The following is a 25,745-nucleotide window of genomic DNA, read 5'->3' on the forward strand; positions in this document are numbered from 1 at the left end:
GGGTTTTGACCGACAACAACCCGATGTGATAAGTTTTAGGTAGGGTGACGCCGAGATCAGGAACTTGAAGGTGCAAGCAACACAAGGTTTAGACAGGTTCGGACCGTGATGTGCGTAATACCCTACGTCCTGTTTGGTGGTTTGTATTCCCTTGGGTGTTGATTGATGTTTTGAGGGGGTCCCTGCCCGCCCTTATATATTCGGGTGGACAGGGTTACATGAATCCCAGTCCGACACTAGCCTAGGAACCGTACTCGAGTACAACTTGAGTAGCTTCCTTCTGTATCGGTTAGTCCTACTTCGCATGCAAGTAGAGTACAACATAGATAAGGTATAGGACATGTCCTATCCCCTAATCCTGTATGAACTATATTATGTACGCAGTCTCGTAGTCCCGGGTCTGACAAGCCCCCGAGCTCTTCGTAGCTGAGTACTGCAGGCTCCTCGACTACTTCTGAAGTAGACTTTAGCTTCTTATGAAGGTTCGTCTTGAAGTTCTTCTTCGAGTACTTCCTTGGCTACATCGAAGCTATGAGTTGCTCATGCCCCAAATTACTTCTTTGATATGGTGTGCGATGAAAAATCGCACTCCACATGGAGTAGCCCCCGAGCCTTAGGTTGAATCGAAGAATTAGGCTGAGGGTCACAATAGTCTTGAATCTTCCTTACTTACTTTTCGAATAAATTCGAAAAATAAGTAGTCGATGCCACGTATCCCACAGCCCCCGAGCCTTGAATCCAAATCTCTCAGGTTTGGAAAAAAAGGATCCAATGGCCGTGGCATGCAGTGAAAAAATCTTCCCTTGAGAAATAATTGGTGTGATGGCACAGATGATGGAAATTAGATTTGGAATTTGAAAAACCCCTTTTCAGGACAATTAACCCTGAAAAATGGTTAATCGGATAATTTATCTAAAAAATCCACCAAATGACCCCTCGGCTTCCGAATATTCCCTGTGATGACTCTTCAGCTTCAACCGCTGGTTATTTAACCCCGCGGTAACCGGAAGTAAAAACCCGTGCTTTCAATCTTCAATCCGCCAAGAGATTTCCAGATCCCCAATCAGATCTGTGCTCCGCCTTCACCCCCTTTGTCAAGCCCCCAAACTAGCAGAATCCCTCCGCCCCTTCTCTGCAGCCCCCGAGCAACTCGTGGCAAGAAGATCTAGAAATGGCGCCCAAGAGATCGAACAAGAAGGATGGGAAGGGGGAAGAGTCACAGCCGCCATCTGGGGAGTGGACTTATAGTAAGTGCTCCAACAACGAACTCATGAATCTTGTTTCCGAGGGTTTGCTTCAGGACAAAAGGCTTGTCAACTGGCGCCCCTCTTTTTGCAAACTTCTTCCCATGGAAAATCTGTCGGAGCTCCGAGCCGCATGCTGACAAACCTCCTCTAGCCTTTCTCCACCCGAGCTGAGCCCACGGTGAGCATAGTACTGCCACCCTCATCCTACCTGGACCTTTCTCTATCGCCCCTCACCCCGCCACCACTGACTCGATGTCTTGTAGCACCACGGGGGGTGGTGCATCGGGAATGGCGACATTCTGCGGCGCGCCGAGCTCGCCGGGTGGTGGTGGTTTATTTTGATGATATCCTTATGTAGAACAAGTCATATGATGCACATCTTGAACATTTGCGTGCTGTTTTTAATGTCTTGCGCGATGCATGTTTATTTGGTAACCTTGAGAAGTGCACCTTTTGCACCGATCGTGTGTCTTTTCTTGGTTATGTTGTTACATCGCAGGGCATTGAGGTGGACGAAGTAAAGATTGTTGCCATCACAAGCTGGCCACTTCCGACTACGGTCATGCAGGTTCAGAGTTTTCTTGGTCTTGCAGGATTTTACCGGCGTTTCGTGCAGGATTTCAGCACCATTGCAGCACTTCTCCATGGGTTCACAAAGAACGGAGTGCCGTTTCAATGGGGACCAGCACAACAACAAGCTTTTGATGCTCTCAAATCGAAGCTCGCACAAGCACCATTGCTGCAACTTCCTGATTTTGAGAAGACCTTCGAGCTTGAGTGTGATGCAAGCGGGATTGGTATTGGAGGAGTGCTCATACAAGGAGGTAAACCTGTTGCTTTCTTTAGTGAAAAATTGCATAGTCCTTTGCTGAATTATTCTACATATGACAAAGAACTTTATGCTTTAGAGTGAGTTTTACAAACTTGGCAACATTATCTATGGTCTAAAGAATTTGTCATACATTCGGATCATGAATCTTTGAAGTACCTTAAAGGGCAAGCTAATCTGAACAAACGTCATGCTAAATGGATTGAGTTTATAGAGTCATTTCCTTACATCATTAAACATAAGAAAGGGAAAGACAATGTGATTGCCGATGCTTTATCTACATGTTATACCATGCGGTCCCAACTTTCTCATAAAATCTTTGGTTTGGAGACCATAAAGGGATTATATGCTACTGATTTTGGACTTCAAAGATACTTTTCAATGATTTGGAGGTGCATGGCGGTGGTTTGATGGGATATTTTGGTGTTAAAAAGATGAAGGACGTGCTGGCCGCTCACTTCTTTTGGCCACGGATGCGGCGTGATGTGGAGCGCTACGTCTCGCGTTGCACCACATGCAACAAAGCTAAGTCTTGACTTAATCCACACGGTCTTTATATGCCTCTTCCTATTTCTTGTGCACCTTGGGAGGATATTTCTATGGACTTTGTTTTAGAATTGCCTAGAACAAAGAGGGGGAAGGATAACGTCTTTGTGGTTGTTGATCGTTTCTCTAAAATGGCACATTTTATACCCTGTCACAAGACTGACAATGCTTCACATGTTGATGATTTGTTCTTTAATGAGGTTGTGCGTTTGCATGGTGTTCCAAATACTATTGTTTCTGATAGGGATGCTAAGTTTTTGAGCCATTTTTCGAGAACTTTATGGTATAAATTGGGAACAAAGTTACTTTCTACCACTTGTCATCCACAAACTGATGGGCAAACGGAGGTAGTTAATTGTACCTTGTCTACTATGTTGCGGGCTGTTTTGAAAGTTAATTAGAGTTTGTGGGAGGAGTGTTTGCCACATATTGAGTTTGCTTATAACAGATCTATTCACTCCACAACCAAGTTAAGTCCATTTATGGTTGTATATGGTTTCAATCCTCATTGTCCAATTGATTTGCTACCTTTACCACCTTCTAAAATTGTGATTTAGATGCTACACAATGTTCTGAATTTATTCTTAAGTTGTATGAAACTACTAAGTTGCAAATTGAAAAAATGAATGAAAAGTATCGAATTGCTGCTAGTAAAGGTAGGAAGGAGGTAAAATTGGAACCCGATGATTTGGTGTGGATTCATTTGAGAAAAAATAGGTTTCTGGATTTGCGAAAGTCCAATCTCATGCCGCGCGCCGCTGGACCTTTTAAGGTTCCTGAGAAGATAAATGATAATGCCTATAAACTTGAGTTGCCTTCCGAGTTTGGGGTTATTCCCACATTTAATATTTCAGATTTCAACCCATACTTGGGTGAGGAAGATGAGCTTGAGTTGAGGACGACTCCAATTCAAGAGGGGGAGGATGATGAGGACATCTCTCCTTTGCATACAATGCAAGCACCGATCACTAGAGCATGTGTGCGACAGTTGGATCTCCAAGTACGTGCTAACCTTGTCAATTGTTTTTCAGAACTTACGCTTGGTTGCATGCATGTGTTATTGATTAGGAACAATGGAAAGGACCAGCAAGGACTTGGAGAAGGCCAAGGGGTCAAGGAGGAGGAGCTAGGACGTCCACACCAAGGAGGAGTCCATGTCCAACTCGACTTCAACTCCACCTCGGATTCCAGAACCTAACTTCACCAAAACTGACGCCCTGGCCACATACGGAGTCGGATTTGGACGTTCTACATATAGTTAGAACCATAATTTCATAGAGCTTCCAATGGCACTAGTTCCACCTCAAAATTCCTTCTGAGTCGACGGGAATCATCGACACAAGAGGCCGTCCAGAATCTGTCAGGGTGCTGTGTAACCGTTTGTTAGGCCGTTGGCCGTGTACCATGTTGGAGCCCGTTAGGGTTGCATGCAGGGGACTTGCACGCCCCTAACTCCCATTTATTCAGTAGCCATCGCCTCTTTAGGGTTTGGGTTTTGCTTAGATTCAATCTGTCCCAGAACAGTATCGCCGTTCATCGGTTTGTGAGACCCCATCTTGTAATCAAGTCTGTTTGGTTGCATCTCCTGTTCTTGCTTGTGTTCTTGATTGCGCTTGCGAGGATAAGCTTTCATGGCGAGGTCATTCGTGTGACACGGATAATAACCAATGGAGCAGTGTGTAGTGATTGCGAGGTTCTATTCGTTCGGAGCCTTGAATCATCAACATCAAGTTCTCCACCGATCAAGATTACCGTACCTCTCGGAAGATTGGGACTCATCCTCCTATCATCGCCTGCCGTCTCCTCACGGGGTGACGCCATCACCTCTATGCAGGTTTAGCTATCTATCGGCGTCAGCGATGGCGGGACCAGGGACGCCAGCGGGCGCGGCACGAGGCGGATCTAGCCGCAGCAAGGGCGAAGAAGGAGGAGGAGGCGCACGAGCTGCTGCGGCAGGCGGTGGCGTTGAAGGCGGCGGCGGACGAGGCCCACGCGCAAGCGAGGTGGCACGCAGAGCTGGCCGAGCTGGAGCGGGCGAGCGCCAAGCGGATGTGGCGGCGGGCACACACGGAGGGTGGAAGAGAGATTGGAGAGGGAGAGAGAGGAGCAAATGGGAGAAGATAAGACTATGCAGGGGGATTTTTGTAAATATTTGCCAGCGTGGCACCACGTGGCATGTCACGTCGGCGTCGGAAACTCACGTGGCGCGTTTGGGATCTTGGATGGAGCATTTATCACGGTTTAGGAATCCAGATGGACGATTTGAGAGTCTAGGGCATAGGTGAAACTGCAAGACAAGTTTAGAGACTTGTGGTGTAATTTACTCATGAATATTAATAGGGGCAGACCTCGGCGAGAACTACCGATCCTATCTGGGATCGAACCCGAGACCGGTAGGCTATCCACCGACAGTCGCACCACTTTGCTCAGCGCTTGTTCTCAATTGCGGTCAACCAATTGCATTGCATGGAAACCACGTAGTAGTTTCCGTCCCTGGTCCTCTTGGTGCTATGCAGTCATTGTCCTAATAGAAAAAAAAATCTCCATGCACTCACCCATTATAGAACCTGCTTTCATTAGTTGTTTAATATTCACAAGACCCCCCAAAATCTATAATGAGTTTTTTAGGATAAGTTTCTGACGCTAGAATGACTTGTTTTTTAACAGAGGGTAGGATCACTGTAAGTTTTATTCTATACGGCCCCTTCCATAAGATTCATTGTTCACCATTCACAACACTTATCGCCTTATCCTATCGTTGCTGGCTTGCTGCCATGAAGCCATAACAATTTAGCTCCTCCCATTCTCCAAATCCAGTAGATTGATGGCTCTGAGCTGTGACTTCGTAATTGGGCCGCATAATAGCGGCCCAATGATTCGGGCGCGCCACTGAAGCCCAGTAGGGTTTTTACTCCCTCTAGGCATCGTAGGGTTCCTCCGAACAGCTCTCTTGGCCATTGCTCGCCTCGCTCGCTCGCCGACGCGCCGCCACCTCCACCTCGGGTCCGCTCGGCCTGCAACCATGGTCAGTAGATCTCTATCTGTGCTTCTTCTCTCCCCCTCCCCCGTTTTTGCTGCGATCTTCTGATCCCCGTTTTCCCTGTTGTAGGCAGGGTACTCGAGGGAGCCGTCCAACCTCACAAAGTGTAAGCGTCTTCACCTCGTATCCTTTCTCTAATTCCTGTGGCTGCACCTTGTACAAGGGATCTTGATCTCGAAGCTGACGACGCTTGCCTTTATTTTTTCAGCCGCCAAGGCCATGGGCCGGGACTTGCGTGTGCACTTTAAGGTGAGTTCTTGCGTAAATAAAGAATTGATCCGTGCCAGTTTGTTCTATTTTGTGCTTTATAATTCGTATTGCTGTATATGCATGCAATTAGGTATATATGAGATGGGTTTAGGTGCATGTGGCAGTTGAAATGTCTAGTTTGGAAGTGTAATGGGAATAGTTCTATCTGAGATTTTTGTTCTCTTTAAGCAGTACGATGCGAAACTTTACCCTTTAGATATGGCTTCATATTATTAGATGAAAAGTTTTGACAGAATATGCAGATAGTTTGAGCCTTTCAGTTGATGATGTCACAAGTGTACTCAAATTGACTTAACAAGTATAATTGAATGGTATTCATTTTAACAGAATGCCTGAGATTCTGTTCCGATGCAATTTCAATCAACATGTGTTTCTTTCAGTTGCGTAGTCCTCCTGCAATATTTCGTTTTTGTAGTTACAAAATACCCACTTGATTTAGAAATGTTGTAAATTATGATCAGGTGCAAAATCTATTTAATTCAACAGTTGTATTTGACCTCTCAGCTTTTTTTTAAACTATCTCTTGCCCATATTTAAGCTGTGTTTGTTGGAATAAATAGTTGGAATAAATAGGGATGTAAACGGATCGGATACGGACGGATATCACTGATATCATATTTGTTTTCATATTTTCTACCGCAGTCGGATTCGGACACAGATACCAGTCGGATGTAGATATGAATACGGATTACCTCGGTTACGAATACGAATGTATCAGTAACTATATATATCACGCTTGCTGTAATTGTTTATCCACTCGACTAGCATAAATTATAACTAGTTTGTGGTGAAAGAATAAAATTATATGATACTTGAACGAAAAGTCAAGATATATGTACCAAATAAAATCAACCATATTAATGGATGTTTAATTGAAAATGTTGAATTTAGAATAGATAGAAAAATACTTTAGAAAAAACTTGCACTCACTTCACTTACTAGTCTGGAAACCTTTTCAGTTTTTATTCATATAGAACAAGTCTATTTTTGACTATCAAACTAATGCTACAGTTCGAATTTAGTCCTCGAACTAAAAGACTAGGAACAAATAAGATCAAACTCCAAATACATCGTCAATACATAGATTATATTTTTAGAAAAAATTTTGGTGGTAGTTTTATAATTTTTTGATTTGAAATGAATTAGTTATAAATATTTAGAGATTAAACCAGATTTTTATTAATGTATATATTTAATATAATACAACTATTGGAACCCAATATCCGAGTTCACTATCCAGATTATCCAAATGGATATCCAATATCTGACAGATACTGCTCTTGTATCCGAATCTGATACCCGAAAAAAGTATCCGGATTCAATCCGATATTTGAGAAAATATCCGGATATCCGAAAATAATATCCGAATTACTATCCGACCCCTCTCGGTCAGTCGATCGGTTGGGAAATATCCGTACCGTTTACATCCCTAGGAATAAAGCATTAGCTACACGCTCATAATTTGCTAACCATAGCTTGGGATCAGCTTCCGATGTTGATATATTGCTGTGTTAGTTTTGCCACATTTTGGTTACCAACGTAAAGTGGAAACTGTCTATTGTTTTCTGTAATGGTTGGCATTTCATCTTTGGGAAAGCTATTTTCATTTTTCCTGGATGAGCTATTTATCATGGTATGTCCACTGCCTTAGCAAATACTCCATTCCAAATTATAGGTCATTTTGGCTTTTCAAAATACATAATATTTCCATTTATCTAGATTGTGTATATTTAGGTGCATAGCAAATACTATGTATCTAGAAAAGTAAAAACTGCCTATAATTTGGAAAGGAGTGAAAAATAGCATAATATAAGGCCATATTTCTCATTTCTCAAGACTAGTGATTTGAATAGATTCAAGGTTTTGATTGGCATGGTAGTTGTAGAGAATGGGGTCGAAGGCAGCATTCTTTGACATGGGAACATTGACCCGGTCCCTTGAACATGGGGTCATTTTCGTCCCCACCTTATAAAAACCTCTTGCAGGGAGTTACCATGTTTCCTCAACCCCATCAGCCTAGAAACTTTGTGTCTACTTTGGATGAGAATGCTTATTCTGGAAAGATTAATCTTTGAATTTTGTATGGCTATCCCTCTCCTCCTTTGTTTCATATTGTCTAATGGCGATAGCTTTGGTTTTTCAATGGTTGAACTTTACAACATGAAAAATAGGATGTTATTTTCTCTACTTGCATTATTCTATTATAGGATACCATATTCACCTTTTTGGGTGAACTGTCAGATCGGACCCACCATTGCCATAGGTTTAGTCAAGATTGATACATTGAGACATACAAATGCATCAAATGTCACATGTTCGTTTGCTAGCACTTTGTTATATTTAACTCATGCGAGAACTTGAATTACTGCAACGAAGCATTAGCCGTCCTGATCATTCATCAATAAAATCATTGTTTGGTTTTTAGTTACCTATGTCCTTTGGTCTGTTCTAACTGTAATTGAATATCCTAAGTTGAATCAGATTATAAGTAGAATCTTGGGAAAAAACTTTGTTCTTGATTCAACCATTGGTCATACTATGGCCACTGGATGGGTGAATCCATGTCAATGAAATTATTCTTGTAGTACCTACTTGTTATTTACAAGTTCACTCTTCACTGGTATGTCGTAATATGTTATGTGTAACAGTGTTGTCTTGTTCTTAAGCTTAAAACATGGTATATTGTTTTCTTGAGACTATTCTTACAAGCCTTAGGAAAATTATATTATAACATTCTCTGGGTAAACTATGATAGCTGGTTCAGTAAATGATGAGAAACCGAAGTATCATGATTTATTTCCTTTACTTTTTTGAGAAACTAATGGAACTGGCATTGTTGTGGCCAGTATTTTGTTCACTCATGTTGTTAATTCTAAGACTTTAATTATATCATACTGAATAGTACCATCTTTGATATTTTTGCGCTCAATTTGTTCAGAACACACGTGAGACAGCTTTTGCCATCAGGAAGCTGCAGCTCGCCAAGGCAAAAAGGTATATTGAAGATGTGATTGTCCACAAGCAGGCCATTCCTTCGGTAGGTATTGTGGTGGTGTTGGACGTACGGCCCAAGCTAAGTCTCGCCACTCAAATGGTCAGGGACGGTGGCCTGTCAAGTCTGCTAGATTCATTTTGGACCTTCTCAAGAATGCAGAGAGCAATGCTGAAGTATGCTGTCTTGCTATAACCTCCTTTGAACTGTCCTTGTTGCATACTGCATGATTCCTGAATGTAGCCTTTTTTTTGCCTGTAGGTTAAGGGTTTGGATGTAGACACACTCTATGTGTCGCATATTCAGGTGAACCAAGCTCAGAAGCAGCGGCGTCGGACTTACCGTGCTCATGGGCGCATCAACCGTGAGTTAAACAACAACAACAACAACTTAGCCTTTTGTCCCAAGCAAGTTGGGGTAGGCTAGAGATGAAACCCACAAAAAACAAGAATAGGAAACATAAAAAGGGCACAAGACAAAGGAAGAGTTAAGGGTTAAACAAAAAGTAACAAAGGTCTTAGTTCAGGTACGTTAATAGCTAATCTCCAAGCGCTCCTATCCATAACTAATTCCTTAGCGATATTCCACTCCTTAAGGTCTCTCTTAACCGTCTCGTCCCAAGTTAGTCTAGGTCTACCTCTACCTCTCTTTACATTATCGTCCCGCTTTAAAACTCCACTAAGCACCGGCGTCTCGGGAGGCCTCCGTTGTACATGTCCAAACCATCTCAACCGATGTGTGCCACCCCGACCCTATCTCGAATCTCTTCATTCCGGACTCTATCCCTTCTTGTATACCCGCAGAACCAACGCAGCATACGCATCTCTGCTACGCTCAGTTGCTGGACATGTCGCCTTTTTATGGCTAACATTCAGCACCGTATAGCATCGCCGGGCGAATCGCCGGGCGAATCAACCGTGAGTTAAAATATTATATAAATGTTTATCTAACTTCGTTATAGCATTTTGAATGTTCTCACGATCTCGATTACCTCTTGCAGCTTACATGTCCTCGCCATGCCACATCGAGCTGATCCTATCCGAGAAGGAAGAGCCGGTCAAGAAACAGGTACATGCTCTTCATAGAGCTTATTTGTCATAGCATAATGTTGTCGTGTTTGAACTTGGTGATTGACTATTGATGCCATGTTTATGCACTGCAGGCGGAGACCCAAATTGCACCCAGGAAGGCGTAGAAGACAGAAAGCTTTTCATGGTTTTGCTGCTAGTGTCGGTTAGGGAGTTAGCTGATCGCCTGTACCTCCTTTTTCTGCGCTGTTGGTGGATGCTTAATCGAACTCATTTTGAAGTTGAATTGTCTCAAGTGGTTATTTTTTTTAAGCAACAGGAGGGGATTTTCATCCCCTACTGAATATAATTAAATTAAAAGAGAAATAAAAAGGTCTTTACAAACCAGACTCAGGACACAAAGAAGAAAGAAAGAAAATGAGGACAAACAAAATTAACCAAATCAGTTTATCCATTCTGCTAAACACTTTTTATGCTTTGCTTTTACTATGTGCATAAGCAAAGAGAGCTCTTTCTGAAAGGTCTTGCAAGAAGATAGCAACATGGGTTGTGCTTGGAAGATGACACCATTTCTTGAGGTCCAGATTGCCAACATAAAATGATGACCAAGTCTAAAAAGATAGGTGTGTGAAGTTGGGCCTTGAAGCTGTCCATGGCATCAAAAATTATCGCTTGTGGGGAGATCTGTTAAGTGAATCAGATTCCAGCATGCTGCGGCAAAGGGGCACTGCAAGAACAGATGTTCCAAGGTTTTCCTCAGCCCCTGAAGTGCAAAGTTCACATGTGTACGAATCCAATTCCATTGTTCTTCGGAGCAAATTTCTGGTGCTTAGACGGTCTTTAAGCAGCAACCAGAAGAAGACTTCATGTTTATTCTGACAGCTTGAGTCCCCCAGTCATTTGAAGATCGGATGTACAAGAGCATGTCCAGTGAGATGCAAATATGCCTTTTTTGATGAAAAATGAGGAGAGCCCCAAATATAGTGCCACCAATCATCATGGTTAATTCTATAGTAGTTGCTGTAAAGACTCCATGTGTCCAAAGGCTTCTACAGAGAGTGGCAAATGGAAGAGCCTATGAAAGGGCTCTGTGGCTACTGCTTTCTTAAAAGATATTTGTTTATTCCTCACAAAGCCAGTGAAGTATTCGTCCTTGGTGTTAGTATTGGTTGCATTTTGAGCCGGTACTAAGGCCTGCATTTAGTACCGGGTCGAAAGAACGGTGCTCCGGGGAGCTATTTAGTACCGGCTGGAGTCTTCAGCCGGTATTAAAGTGCACCACCGACGCCAGGGGGCAACGGCTAGTGCCACTTTAGTACTGGGCTGGGGGCTCCAGCCGGTACTAAATGGTGCCGAGGATATTTAGTACCGGCGGGAGGCTCGAGCCGATACTAAATGGAGAGATCTAGTATCGGCTTAAGCCACCAGCTGGTACTAACGTGTCTTCGTGTATATATCATCACCTTTCTTCCTCCCCGAGCCCAAGCCATTCATTTGGAGGTCAGGCTTCTTCTTCCCCATGGCGTTTTAGAGAGTAGGTGCTGCCCATTTTTCTCAAGATTGGTGGGAATTTCATCCTCTCTTCTTTAATGGTCCTTATGCTTCATTTCATACTTTATATTTAGAGAAATTTATGATTATTAGAAAGAGTGAGAATAAGCATGATTTTTTTGATATTGACACATTCATTTGAGATATATAGCTAGAAGCGATGACTAGAATTTGATTGTGGTTAGTTTGCATATGGGAAATGTAGATTGATTTTTTTCAATTAATTTCAAGTGACATGTGTGTATATATCATTATGCTAATATTTATTTTTAATTAATTTCAAGTGACATGTGTATTTCCAAGGGCGGCCATTACTGTTATGCTTTGAAGCTAGTGAAATGTATAATTAGTGAATGGGAAATATCTAAATTTTCAAAGTGAAAAAATACATATACTTGGTATTTATTTTGTATTATGAAGGAATTATTTTGACACTCTAATGATGTATTTATTCAAGCTCCCATTGAAACCATCGAGATGTAAAAAAATCTTTATTTCGAAACATGTATTCGTCATTAACCTTTACCATGCGGTGATGACACTGTCGTTTGGGGCTAATGACATTCACGATACTGTGCGGTATAAGGACGTGATGATGGAGTACGGTCTTGGTCGCAATGGAAAAATCATCACCTTTGAGCGAGGTGAGGATGCCACCATTGGGACCAAGGCCATACTCCTTCATCACGTCCTTGTACCGCACCATGTCACGGATATCAATGTTGGCCCCAAATGATATCATCACCGCAGAATCAAGGTTAACGATAGATACATATTCCTAAATAAAGATTTATTTTCTTCTCGATGGTTTTTGCATATAGAGCCTGAATAAATATTTCAAACTTGGATTGCATCCCATACGCCGTGGGATGATGAGTGTTCGCCTCAAACAAAAGAGTATCAAAATAATTAGGGTTTAGAAATAGTGAATGTGAAATGTCAAGTTGAATGTGAATGCACAGATGTAATTTGAATATAGTCAGTGGGTATGAATATATTTTCATTTTAATTCTAAGAATTTTTTTCTATTATTTACTTTTATTTGATAAGTATAATAAAATTAGTTTTACTTTTGAAAATACTGTAGTTTAGCGCTTCACCCAACATGATTGCTGATGTTGCACCAAGCCTCCCCACAAATCGAGCTAGAAAAGACATGTCAATCCATTCTGCAAATTAACCAAAGCCATTCCTTTATATGCATCCAGAAGTTTGAGATTGTCCCTCCACCAGAAAGAGACTTTCTGAGTGTGATTTGGAAGTTTGCCATCCCTGTAATGCTTTTCCCAAACTAAATTCACCCAGGGGTATCAGTCTTATTAAAGAACTTCTGTAAATTTTTTAGTAGTAAAGCTTCATTTTGTGTCTTGAGGTTGATAACCCCAAGTCCCCCTTCATCTTTTGGCAGACAAACCATGTGCCTAGCTGCTTTTGGTGGATTTTTTGCATTTATGTCCGAACCTCTTCACAAGCAATGTTTTCTGTATTTGTCAACATGTTCAATCACTATTTTGGGCAGAAGATATGTCCCCATATGATACATTGGTAGTGCTGTGACAACTGCATTTGTCATTTGTAAACGTCCTGCCTGGGAAAGAAACATGGAGGTGGCTTGTAAACGCCTTTCATATTTAGATATCAGAGGTAAGAAATCTGCAACTCTTGGTTTAGTTGTTCCTAGGGGCAAACCAAGGTAGGTAAAGGGCAAGCTTCCTTTTGCACAATTGAAGCTAGTGGCTAAAGTATCCAAGGTGAGTTCTCAAATGTTTAAAGGGATCATCAAAGATTTTTGGTAGTTCACCTTCAGGCCTGTTGCTTCTATGAAAACAGTTAAAAGTTCCTTCAAGACCTGTAGCTGGTTCAAACATCCTTCCATAATGACTAGGGTGTCATCAGCATACTGAATGATTGGGAAGTTTGTATCTGAAGTACAAGGGATTGGCAGGTTGAGAAGTCCTTGACCCACAGCTCTATTGACTAGAGATTGTAACAGGTTTGCTGCCAGCACAAAAAGGAGAGGAGAAAGAGGGTCACCTTGCCTAACCCCTCTTGTGCAGTAAAAAGTTTTACCGGGTACACTATTGAGCAAAACTGAAGAAGTTCCTGAGCCAAAAATATTTTGCATCCAGCTTAACCAGTTATTACTGAAACCTCTGACCCTCATGAGTTCCAACATAGCTGCATGTTCCATTCTGTCAAAAGCTTTTTTTTAAAATCCATTTCCAAGATAAATGATTTCTTTCCTGGACCGATGACACAAATGGAGATACTCAAAGGACCAAGCTAGACAATCTTGGATAGTCCTAGTTCCGATGAATTCATATTGATTCTTATGCACTAATTGCATGATCACCTGCCGCAACCTGTTTGCCAAGAGTTTGGTGATCAGTTTCATTGAGCAGTTTAGAAGAGAAATGGGCCTGTAATCTCCTATGCTGGGAGGTGAGTCGACTTTTGGTAACAAGGTTATATAGGATCCATTGATGCTCTGCAAACACACTTCTCCTTTCTGAAACCCCTCGTAAAGGGCATAGAAATCCTCTGAAATGATATGCCAACAATTTTTATGAAGTAATTGTTAAACCATCTGGACCAGGAGCTTTGTCAGTAGGCAAGCTGTTCACTACCATGTCTATCTCTTCATGACTGAAAGGGATGTCTAGCAGATCCAGATTCTCTGCCATAATGATGAGATCTTCAAGTTGTTGTGGCATTTGCATAGGGTTGGAAGTTTCAAGTCTGTCCTTGTAGGCATTCCATAACATTTCTTCTTTAGCCTCATGGTTATAAACCTCAGTTCCATCATTGGTCTTCAAGCAAGTGATTAGTTTTTTTCTATGTCGTATGGTTGCATTAGTATGGAAGAACTTGGCCCCTGCATCCCCAAACTTAACCCACGTGACTGTACCTCTTTGCTTCCGGTATATTTTCTGTTGGTGCAGCAGGGAACTTAACTTGTCGCTTAAAAGATTTTTGAAGCTCCATTCTTCTACTGTTAAGTCCCTATGTTCTTCCAGAATTTACATCAGAGATAGGACTGATTTAACATTCTCTATGTTGGCAGATAGACTGGAAATATGTTTTTGCCAAGCCTTTAGAACCCTCCTGAGATTCTTGAATTTGGCCATCAGAATTTTTGCTGCATCTTTGTGAAAAGTAGGTAGGAACCAGCCATGCATAACCACCTGAAAAAAAATGCTCATGCTCCATCCAGTAATTTTCAAACAGAAAGAGATTGCCTTTAGGTATGTCAGTTGAAATCTCCACAATGCAAGGTGTGTGATCCGATACTTCTGAGACCAGAGTATAAGCTTTAGTACTTGGGTAGCAGGTTACCAGAAGGCCGAGGTGAAAAACCAATCCAATCTTTCAAGAAGTGACGGGTGTTATTTGTTAGTCCAGGTGAATTTCTTGCCAAATAAAGGTATCTCTAGGAGACCTAAGGCAATAATAGCCTCGTTAAAAGGAGCATTTCGTTGATGTCACCACCATCTCTATTCCTATTGTTTGGAGACCTTATCAGGTTAAAATCTCCTAATACAAGCCAATCCTGTTCGTCTGGCATTTGAATGTTTTTAAACCAAAACTATTTGAGTTCAGAGCGTAGCTTGTGTGGATTTTTTTCCCCTTCATCCGTACCTACATGTACTTTATCACGAATCAATAATGATCGTTGCATAACTGAACTAAAAAATTTACACAGATTCTTCATCTTGATTTGTATGCACACATGGTTGTGGTAGCTATACTAGCGGGCATCCCTTGGCCACGACCCCTGGCGCCGTGGGGCACGGCGCCAGGTTGCAGTGGTCGTCGGCGACACCGCCCCACCACTGTGGTCCGTAGATGTCGAAGTAGCCCAGCGCCACGAAGGTGAACACGCCCATGAAGGCGACGCCGGCGTCGAGGCCCGCAGCAAGCACGTAGTTGTACTGCATCCACCAGGCCTTGTACCGGCGGTAGACGACGTGGTTGAAGAGGAAGCCGACGAGTCCCCACATGAGGAAGTTGACGGTGCGCGCGGGGAGCAGCCCGCTTGCGCCCGCGAAGATGAGCGGCAGGTTGACGCTTTGGAGCACGCGGCTGCGCGGGTAGGCGCGCTGCAGCAGCCAGGCGGGCACCGGCGCCAGGAGGCCGATAAGGAAGAAGTAGTTCATCTGCCAGTAGTTGCCCAGGCGGCCGAACATCCGCAGCGGGCCGACGACGCCCCAGATGATGGAGGCGTTGTAGAAGACGTCGTCGCCGGGGCACGTCCAGGGGCTGCCGGCGGCGGGGAGCTTCTCCACGTCGCAGATGTTCCTGACCGTCGTCAGCAGCCACCACGCCGTCGCGAAGTGCACCGTGGATGCCGTCAGCGTGCCGGCAAGCTGCGCGAAAAACATGGACCGCGGGGGTATCTTCATGTAGTGCCCCAGCTTGAAGTCCGACACGAACGCCAGCGCCTGGCCCATGCTGATGAAGCCGTACGTCTTGAACACCACGTTGGCCAATGGCTTCCCGGGGTACAGGTACCCGATGATGAGCTCCGTGATGACATTCAACCCGGGTTGCTGAACGCAGCAGACAGCATTGGAAATCGCCGGACGGAGGGATCAATGCAATTTCCTTCAATTATATTTATCTACTACCCTAGTACAGTACAATACAGTACAGTACGTTTGTTCTCGCTCACCATGTTGGTTGTCGCGGAGATGACGCCAATGGGCAGGGTGAAGGAGAAGGCGATGGCGCAGGCGAGGAGGAGGCCCCAGTAGGGCAGCTGCAGCTGCCGGCCGAACCCCTCGCAGGTGAAGAGGGACAGCGCCAGGACGATGGCCAGCATGAGGAGGAACCACCACTGCGGCACATGCTTGTAGTTCCTCTTCATGATCCTCGTGTGCACGTCTTGCTCCTTACCGCCGTCCGCCTTCTTCCCCGCGGCTGCCTTCCGGCACAGGTCCCAAATCTCTCTGAACGTACCACCCATAATAAAATAAATAAATTCATGAGAAGCAAGCAAGCAGGAGCTAGCTAGCGTGGCAACTGAATGAATTAAATGAAGAAACGGCGAGACGACGACTGATCTTACTCACTCACTTGCCGTGGTAGAGCGCGACATGCGAGAGCGTGGACATTAGGCTGGCGAAGCCAATGCCGTAGTTGATGGCGAAGAGCACGCTGACGTTGATGCGGCTGTAGGCGTTGTACTCCTTGAGGTTGAGGGCGAATGTCTTTGGGTCGAGGACGCGGCTGGTGTCGTAGGCCTCGCCGGCGTCGTCGTAGACGTGAGGCGAGATGAGCGGGAAGCGCTTGGCGTTGTAGGTGTTGGTCCAGTAGAGCAGCGGCACGGCGACGTAGGTGCTGAGCGCGAAACCGGCCATGACGTTGACGATGGTGAAGGCCGGCGACGCCAGCGGGTTGCCGAGGAACCCGGCCACGGTGTTCCAGTCCAGGCCGAAGGAGCCGACGCCCAGGCCCTTGAGGCCGGACCCGATCTGCTGCGCCGTGACCGAGTCCTTGTACACCAGGCAGAGCACCGAGATGGTGCTGATCGTCGGGAACAGGTAGCTGGGGATGAGGTAGTAGGCGAAGCTGCAGATCATCACGATGATGAAGAATTGCAGCCGCGTCAGCCCTCCCCTGGGACGCTTCTCCTCCTCGTGCATTGCTCTGTCGACCGAGATGAGATCGACGATGAAGAGAACAGATCGAGAACAGCGACGACAGAGATAAAATTTATTTGATTCTAGCTAGTCGACCGAGATGAGATCGACGATGGAAACACAACATTTGATTTGATTTCGAAATGTAGGTGAAGAAGCCACAAAAGGCTAGCTAGGACCTGAAGAGGGTGACCTGGACAAGGTTGATAGGCCACCACATATAAGCCGAATCAACCAAAAACTTCCTGAACAGGCCAGCCCAGCCGTATCCAAGCAGCTACAAATAAAAGCCATATATATATATATATATATATAGTTGAGTGAGAGCGAGGCATGAACGAATCCTATTGGAGTGAAATTTCCCGCCTCAATAATCTACCTGGGTGGTCTGCGCCAGCAGCATGGCAGCGTAGGGGTTGGTCTGGCGCTTGTAGAAGACCTTGACGATGGCGATGATGTTGAGGGCGTAGACGCCGCTGCACCCGGCGCCGGCGAAGATGATGATGAGGCAGTGCTCCTTGAGGCTGAAGGGGCCCGGGTTGAGGGAGAAGGAGCATCTGCCGCCGGTGAGCGGCACGCGGATCGGCCGCTCTGGCAGCGTGGACGCCATAAGCCGCCCGATGGGCAGCGACGCGATCTGCACCACCACCGTGCCGATGCTCAGCTGGGAGGAGCGGTAATTGAAGAACTCGTTGACGAAGGCGAGCATCACGCAGGAGGACATCCCCAGGACCCATGTCCGGAACGTCAGGCACGGCTCCGACGGGTCGTCGCTGATTGGTACCGTGTTCCGGACCTCCTCGATCGGGTGGTCGTTCACCTCTTCCTCGTCGTCCTCGCCTGCGAATCAATGTTACGTTGATTCGTTCACCTCTTCGTGGTCTGGAACGGGAATGCACGTGAAAATATCCATAGAATTTCATTTCAACCGGATCGATCGAGTTGCCGGTTATGTTTCTCTTTACCGCCGGTTTTCACCATCGGGAAGTGCTCGTCGGAGTCCGTCTGTCCGCCCAGCTGCCGAGAATTCCCTTTGTTTCCGCCCCGGTGCTCGTGATGAGCACGACGCCGTAGGTTGAGTGCCTCGTCCGTTTGATTGGCTCGTCTCCTCTCACCAAAATAGCTAGTATATATCCTATATTTGAGTGAGAATCTAGTGTGGCCTCTGGGACGTACATCTTGTTGTCTGCTCTTTGATTCTGTTTCGTGGGAGGACAAGTGGAGGAACAGGAATATTTGACAATTGGCATACATCTATATTTGGGGGTTCTGAGCGTTCACTTGGACGGAATCTGCAGCTAGGCATGCAAGCCACAACACTACGTGGGTTTGATCAACCTTAGCTTGTGGTTGCTGGGCTCGATGAACCTTGTGGTCAAATTGCCTAATCTCGGCATATTCAGGAGATTTCATCATTTTATTCTATTCGATATATCCACATTTCTACCGTATTCGAGTTTTTTTGTATCACTGACTTCAGCCACTATATCTGTGTAAAATAAAATTAAGGTAGAAGTCCATGTTTGATGGTACAACTAACGCCAAAGTTTGATTTTGCTCCTCCGACTTCCAAGGTATCTTTGGTTCCGTAGCTATAATAAAAAAAATTCTCATGTGCCCTTGTGGGCATGTGTACCCTAGGCCAAATGCTGACATATACGTACACATGAAGAGCCCTTCACTCGGTGGTGCTAGCCTGCATTGGTGTACCTTCGTATAATGTAATTGTGCAGTTGATGGTCTTTTACTCTATCGTTGTTTCCTCTCTATCGCCATGCTCACACACTTTTGTTTCACTTGCGAGCAGAAAATTGATATCTAGCAATCTTATTATTGATGTTTTAAATTTCATCCAGGATATAGATTCTGTTTGTATTGATTTGTAGCATTTTTATTGTTGAAGTCCAGATGCAGTTATATTGCAAAAATCCTAACCAATAATTTCACATGAATCCAGATATCCAATTTAGACTGCAAAAATTCATATCCAGAATTGAATGCTAGAAATCCATCTCTGCATGTAGGTCCCTGAATTTAGAAAAGGCAGGCTAATCTCATCCTTGTCACATATAGAGTCAGTAAAAATGAAAGAAAGACTATACTTAATTGAACCGAGTATTAATAAAATCAAAATATACAAAAAGCATAGTACCCCTTGAAAGGTTACCATTGACTACTGACAAAAAGTGATTTCAAACATTTTGTCCAAGAAGTTCCTTTTCCAAACTCAAATTGATGCATGGAAATGAATAATACATGACATGCATTTTCCAGTCTGAAATTGAGTCAAATAAAATTTGGGATTGGAACATGAACGAATTTGACGAGAACCAAAACAGGCAAGAAACAAGAATCATCACAAACAATCTGATAAGAATGTTGTCAGTATGTCAACATCAACTGCTTTGGATCATAACTTCACGAAAGTGCTCAATCTGAATTGTTTGCTTACATAATGCATAAAACTGCATAAAATTAAAATATACAAAAGCATATCAACGTACCTCAGAACAAAAGCAGATCCAAAATAAGAGCTGGAGCTGGGGGGCAAAGCTCTAGTGCGGGGAGCTCCATCATGCCTGGTCAGCCACGTAGCTCACTCTGCACCTAGCTTGGACCGACATGAGATCGCTGTAGTTTCCCGAGCTCGCTTCGCTGAGACTGGTGCGCAGCTCACCAGAGGCAGCCAATCCAGCTCCGCCACTGCGCCCTTCACCATCAGGCACAACAGCAGTCACACATGGCTCCACCACACCTGGATCCTTTGCTCGATCCTGAGCTAGGGCGATATGCTCCTTGCCAGCGGCAACTTCTAGAGCTGATTTTTTCAAGGGAGAGAAACCGAAACACAGCATGAGATTATGATGAAAGTGTGTGTGTGTGTGTCCCGGGGGGGGGGGGGGGGGGGACTGACACACGTGGGGCCGAACGAACATATGGGAAGCAGCTAGCGAGTGGCTGTTGTGGGTCTGACATCATCTGTTGTGGGTCTGACATCATGTACGAAGGCCTGTGAGTGCTGACGGCATTAGCCTCTCAAGGTGAATTACCACCACATACGTTAATCGGACAGTAGGCAGATGCCACATGCACATGAAAACCAGTCTCACTATAATAACATCTGTTTTGCGCGTTTGGCCTATTCCAAAGGTGATTTTGTCTGGTTGCGTACCACTCCATCTTGCATGATGTTGATGTGGCCGACCACAATGCACCTTTTTCAATAATATTTTTCTCTAGGTCCTCCTTTTTGTTGATTTCTCCTGATGACCGTACTCCCTTTTGCTAGAGGTCAGGTACTAGTACGTTTGACCATGCTAAAGTGGCGGTGATAGATGATTTGGCATGTGACGTAGTGCAAAAACCGACCTAAACCACCTTTGGAACCAACAAAGCCACCATTGAAACTGGCCATGAAAAACGATTTTGACCATCGAAGTGCCAAAGATAGTTGGGGTTTGAGGGCCAAAATTGGATTCTATCTATAGTTAGAGGGTTAAAAATGAATTTAAAACTAAACAAGTCAACATGTTCATAGGACTAGAACAAATTATATGGAAGTGGATGCATTAGTGGTTCTATAGAACATAGTGGACGAAAATTGAATTCGTGGTGCTAGAGCAGTATAGGCTGATAAATGACTAGGATTGAGCATGTGAGGTTGGTTTGCAGGTTGTGGTGATGCTTGTGGAATTGTGGACCAGTGTTCATTGTGTAGCGGCAACTATGGTGGCTATCAACCATATTGGTGAGCTCTGATAAGTGACATGTGTGAATATGTCATGCATAGTTGAACATTTTTTTTGATAAAGTATATAATACTGATATATTAATGATAACCAGCTATATCATCAAACATTAATAGAACGGATCATTGATATAGCCAAAGGCAATTAGTTCAAGAGTTGGAGAATACGTGTATAGTGTAGGTTTGTAGATCCGGGGACACTTGTAAGGACGAGTGTGGAAGGACATGGAGCAAAAGGAAAAAAAAACTAAGTCAGGGCATGCATTAAGTGCATCACACCCATGCGTTTATCACAAAGTTATTTTACTTGATAGTTGTAGTTTATTTGTTGGGAAGCACCATATGCGGATTGGTTTCAAATTTGTGTTCTTTAGAGGTGGATTTTAGTAATATACAATTGATAAAGTAGACATATATTTTCAAATTAAGTGGTTTGTGGGTGGTTTTATTGAAAATCTTCACCTTATAAATTGAGAAATGATTAGGGTTTCTCTTCTCTTTCCCATTCCCAACACCCACGACCGATCTATCCCAGCCCACTGGTCACCAACGCAAGGAAAGCTTTGCCTCCTTGTAGGCGATCGCTGTCAATCTTTGCTTGTCTTGCGTGACATCAGCATCATGATTTTTCAACCAAAAAACTCCAGGAGGAAACTCAAATTGGTGATGTTAGCAAATAATGCAAAAACGAGATAGAACACGAGACACGATTTTTACGTGGAAAACCTTAGTAGGAAAAAACACGGACGCCAACCGGCGATCTTCACTACAATAAGAGAGTTACAACGCAGGAAATACAATGAGTCGTCAACTCTTCCCATGCGGCTTACAAGATGTATATATGGGCAGACTGAACTGATTGCAGTGAAATATGGAAAAAAAATCCGCTAAACACATAATCTGAACCGTAGGCCCTCCAGGCGTCCCCACAAGACACATGTTATAATTCGGATCACATCCAGCAAACTCCACCTTGAGATGAATTCCATCTTGTAGAAAATGAAGTATCATCAATGAACTCACTTCAATAATAAATAATCGCCGACGCCAAAAGTCACTAGGACTTAAACTTTAACATCAACTAAGCTTGAGTGTAACTCAAACTTATCTACAAGAACATGCTTAGTCATCATATCAGTAGGATTGTCATGAGTACTTATCTTGCATATTTTAACATCACCTTTAGCAATAACACCTCAAATAAATGATATCTCGTATCAATGTAGTTTGTTCTTTCACGAAACATTTGATCTTTAGTAAGGCAAATAGCACCTTGACTATCACAATGTATAGTAATGCAAGAAGAAAACCCGCAAAGCCCAGAGTATAAACCTCTCAACCAAATAGCTTCTTTACCAGCTTTAGAAATAGCCATATGTTTAGCTTCAGTAGTGGACAAAGAAACAATAGCCTGCAAACTTGCTTTCCAACTAACAACATAACCACCAATGGTGAAAACATAACCTCTGAGAGACCTCCTCTTATTCAAATCACCATCATAACCGGAATCAACATAACCAACAAGTCCATCTCTATATTTCCCAAACTGCAAACAAGGACTAGAAGTACTTCGCAAATATCTGAAGATCCACTAAACTGCATTCCAATGCTCTTTGCCAGGATTAGCCATGTATCTATTGACAACACTCAATGCTACTTTTGATTTATTTTTTACAGCAATCAGCATATCATCAACATAAAGAAGCAAATAAATAGCTGAACCATTATAATTAGATTGCTTAAAACCATGAGAGAGCATAAATGAATCAAATCTCTTATACCATGGCCTAGGAGATTGTTTCAAGCCATAAAGAGATTTCTTTAATCTACAAATAGTAATGTAAGAAAGCAGTTTTAACATCTAATTGTTCCAGTTCATAATCATACATAGCAACAATACTGAGTAATATGCGAATAGAACTAAGCTTCACAACTGGGGAAAAGACATTATTAAAATCAATACCTGGAATCTGACTGTAGCTTTTAGCAACCAACCTTGCTTTATACCTTGCTGGCTCACTTGGAGAAATAGCTTTGATGTAGCACTAGCCCGATCTTCTAATAGGTATGATAGACTCGATGGATGGAGAACTCGATGTTGGCGATTTGGGATTCAGACTTCTAATCAGATGTGATTTGAACCCCTGCAACCATTACACTACTGCTCTATTGGTTATCAACCAAGTACAACTCGATTAACCTCACCAAGAAGGCTTTTCCCTGCAAGGGAATTGAAGAACACAAGCAAGAAAGGATAAACACGCAATCTGAAATTGCAAATATGTATGAAGCAAAGATAAATATGGGGTTCAAGCTCTAAACACAAAAGGACTAATCTCCACAATGATGTAGAACAAAAACGGGAGCCCTGATTCACAGTAAAAGGACTCGACGTCACAGTTATAATGAAAGGTATCTGTTTCTTGATGGAAAACTAGAACTAAACAAAATCCAAACAATAATGTAGCGGTAGCTACTAAATATATGCTCCAAGGGTCGACCTAGATACATGTGCCAACAGCCCAAAAGACGACGGCGTAGCACCCTGACACATTCTGGACATCCACTTGTTTCGACAATTTCCGTTGACTCATATGGAATTTTGATGTGGGACCGGTACCATTGGAAGCTCTATGAAATTCTTTTTCCATTCATATAAAGAATGTCCAAAATGGACTCCGTATGCGACATGGGCGTCATTTTTGGTGCGTGCTGCTCTTGGACCCCGAGGTGGACTCGAACTTGAGTTCTTTTGGGCCTCCACCTTGGCGGCTCGAACTGAATTAGTCTTGGGCCTCCTTCTTTACTTGGACACCCTTGTTGGACTCCTTTTCTATGTGATGCACCAATCATGGTCATATGCATGGGTGTCATGTCCTCATCAAGCTTCCTTTCTTTTGAAAATCCATTTGCAATGGACCCGCTTTTTATCCTTGGGCAATTTGACTAAATCCTAAGTACCATTCTTTTTTAAGTGACTCCATCTCATCTTGCATAGCTGTGGCAGAACCAACCTGAATTATACTGGTTCAAGTACGCGAGTCCTCACTGAAAGACTACATCGTACTTCAACCGGCATAAAACTATTGGTCTGTCGGGTAACGTCCCGATAAACCACCGAACTCAGGATCCAACAAGGTACCTCACACGAAGGTGAGTCCAGAGATACAATGCCAAAATAATTTACACCACAGGCAGTTATATTACAAAAATATACAAAATAACGTTTGTTCTCATTGAGGAGAGTTTATTACAACACAAGTTCGGGTTTCTGGTTTAAGCAGCGGAATTTGAAAAGCGGAGTTGATATACACAGCGTCATTACAGTGATTATGCTAGCCCTAGCATAATATCACTCGGCGGGGTCTGTGCTGGCCGGGGACGGATCCCATTCCACGGACCAACCATCAGGCAAAGGGTAAGGCCATGGTGTAATGAATGCGGGCTCCTCAGAAGGGTTACCTGAATTAAATCAACAAAGCAAGGCTGAGTATACTAATACTCAGCAAGACTTACCCGGAATTGGGTATATCTTAGCCCATAACTAGACTCATGATGGCTTTTAGCTTTGGGTAGGGTTTTCAGCTGAAAAGCAACAAAGAGTAGATCCTTAATTTCAATTTTTAGTTTTCAGATTCTAGTTGATTAACCATTCTAGGTAAGCACCTATAGCTATCCAAACATGGTAGAATCTTTACTCAAACATTATCTTTAATAATCACATAATTGCTCTTGTTACTCTATGTGATAAAGGGGATAAGCAGTCTCATACATCGTGAGAGGCGGACGATTCTGAATCGAGATTCAACCCTTGCAAGGTAAACCTAACACACACGCTTGGAATACCACAGGGTAATTCCTAAGCAACCGTTTGCCTTTCATTCCGACTCGTGGATCAGATCCACCACAAGCGACTGCAGGTCATACGCACTACAAAAGTGCAGGACGTACGTCTGTAGCGCGACTACAAAACCCGTACTCCTGGTTGCCCAGCAACACATATGCCTACACGTCGAACAAAGTAACCAAAAGAAGCAAATACATGTGGTGGGGGGTATGTCCACTCCTCGGGCCGATCGGTTACTAGGCTTACCGCTTACCATATTTCACGGCATGTGGCTAGTACTTTCAAACGCTTAACCACCGCTACCACACACTGCGACCTTAACAAATTCATCAACACAGACGGGGTATCATCTTGACCATGATACCTCATAAAACTCCCGTCCGGCATCCTTATGGTGATAACAGGATTGTAAACATTACAATTCCTAAATCGCGCGAGTGACAGGAAATCACTCGACTTCTACCGGTCCTATAAGCAGAGCAGCTAGTCGGACTCCAATTCTAGTGTTCATTACATTGGTTCTTGGAATAATGCAACTAAGTTTTCAAACAACTCCTAAGAACGTAATGCATAAAATAATACATAAATAATAGCATAGGTTGCAGTGTAATCAAGTAGGGTTTATGTCCGGGGCTTGCCTTCGCTGGTGGGGTTGGGGTTAGTCAAACTAGTTTCTTCCGAACCTTGGTTCGGGGCTTCAGAGAAATCCGCGACGAGAGTCCCGGGGTCTTCAGAATAACCTCCTTCTTGTTCCGGGATCAGCTGATAATCCCCGTCAGCGAGCGTGGTCGAGTCTATATGAGATGCAGAGTTATAACTCATGGAATACATGTATTTTATATTTAATTCACAATAAAGTTGCAATTCAACTTAAAGAAAATTACATTACGACGATAATCTAACTACCCCGTACTGGGCAGTCATTTATCGAGTACTAATTAAACTAATTAGTTTCGTTAGGCAGCCGGGGTGGGTTACCCTAAACATCCAATTTATCTATATTGG

At 43.5% G+C, this 25,745-nt stretch overlaps 1 protein-coding gene and 1 pseudogene across 1 annotated transcript; one reads left to right on the top strand and one right to left on the bottom strand.

The window, feature by feature from the left end:
* The first annotated feature begins 5,412 nt into the window (after positions 1-5,412).
* LOC112896245 lies at positions 5,413-10,238 on the top strand (annotated as a pseudogene).
* A 5,008-nt stretch (positions 10,239-15,246) lies between these two features.
* Positions 15,247-17,977, bottom strand: LOC112898477 (oligopeptide transporter 1-like). Its single transcript, XM_025966808.1, has 5 exons — positions 17,525-17,977; positions 17,325-17,422; positions 16,580-17,152; positions 16,176-16,452; positions 15,247-16,053 (listed from the first exon to the last, which is right to left on the bottom strand). The coding sequence occupies exons 1-5, from the start codon at positions 17,867-17,869 to the stop codon at positions 15,247-15,249; spliced, it is 2,100 nt and encodes a 699-aa protein (XP_025822593.1). The 5' UTR covers positions 17,870-17,977.
* Between the last annotated feature and the right edge of the window lie 7,768 nt (positions 17,978-25,745).

The sequence above is a fragment of the Panicum hallii genome, chromosome 6 (genome assembly GCF_002211085.1).
Source record: "Panicum hallii strain FIL2 chromosome 6, PHallii_v3.1, whole genome shotgun sequence".
In the NCBI taxonomy this organism is placed as follows: Eukaryota; Viridiplantae; Streptophyta; class Magnoliopsida; order Poales; family Poaceae; genus Panicum; species Panicum hallii.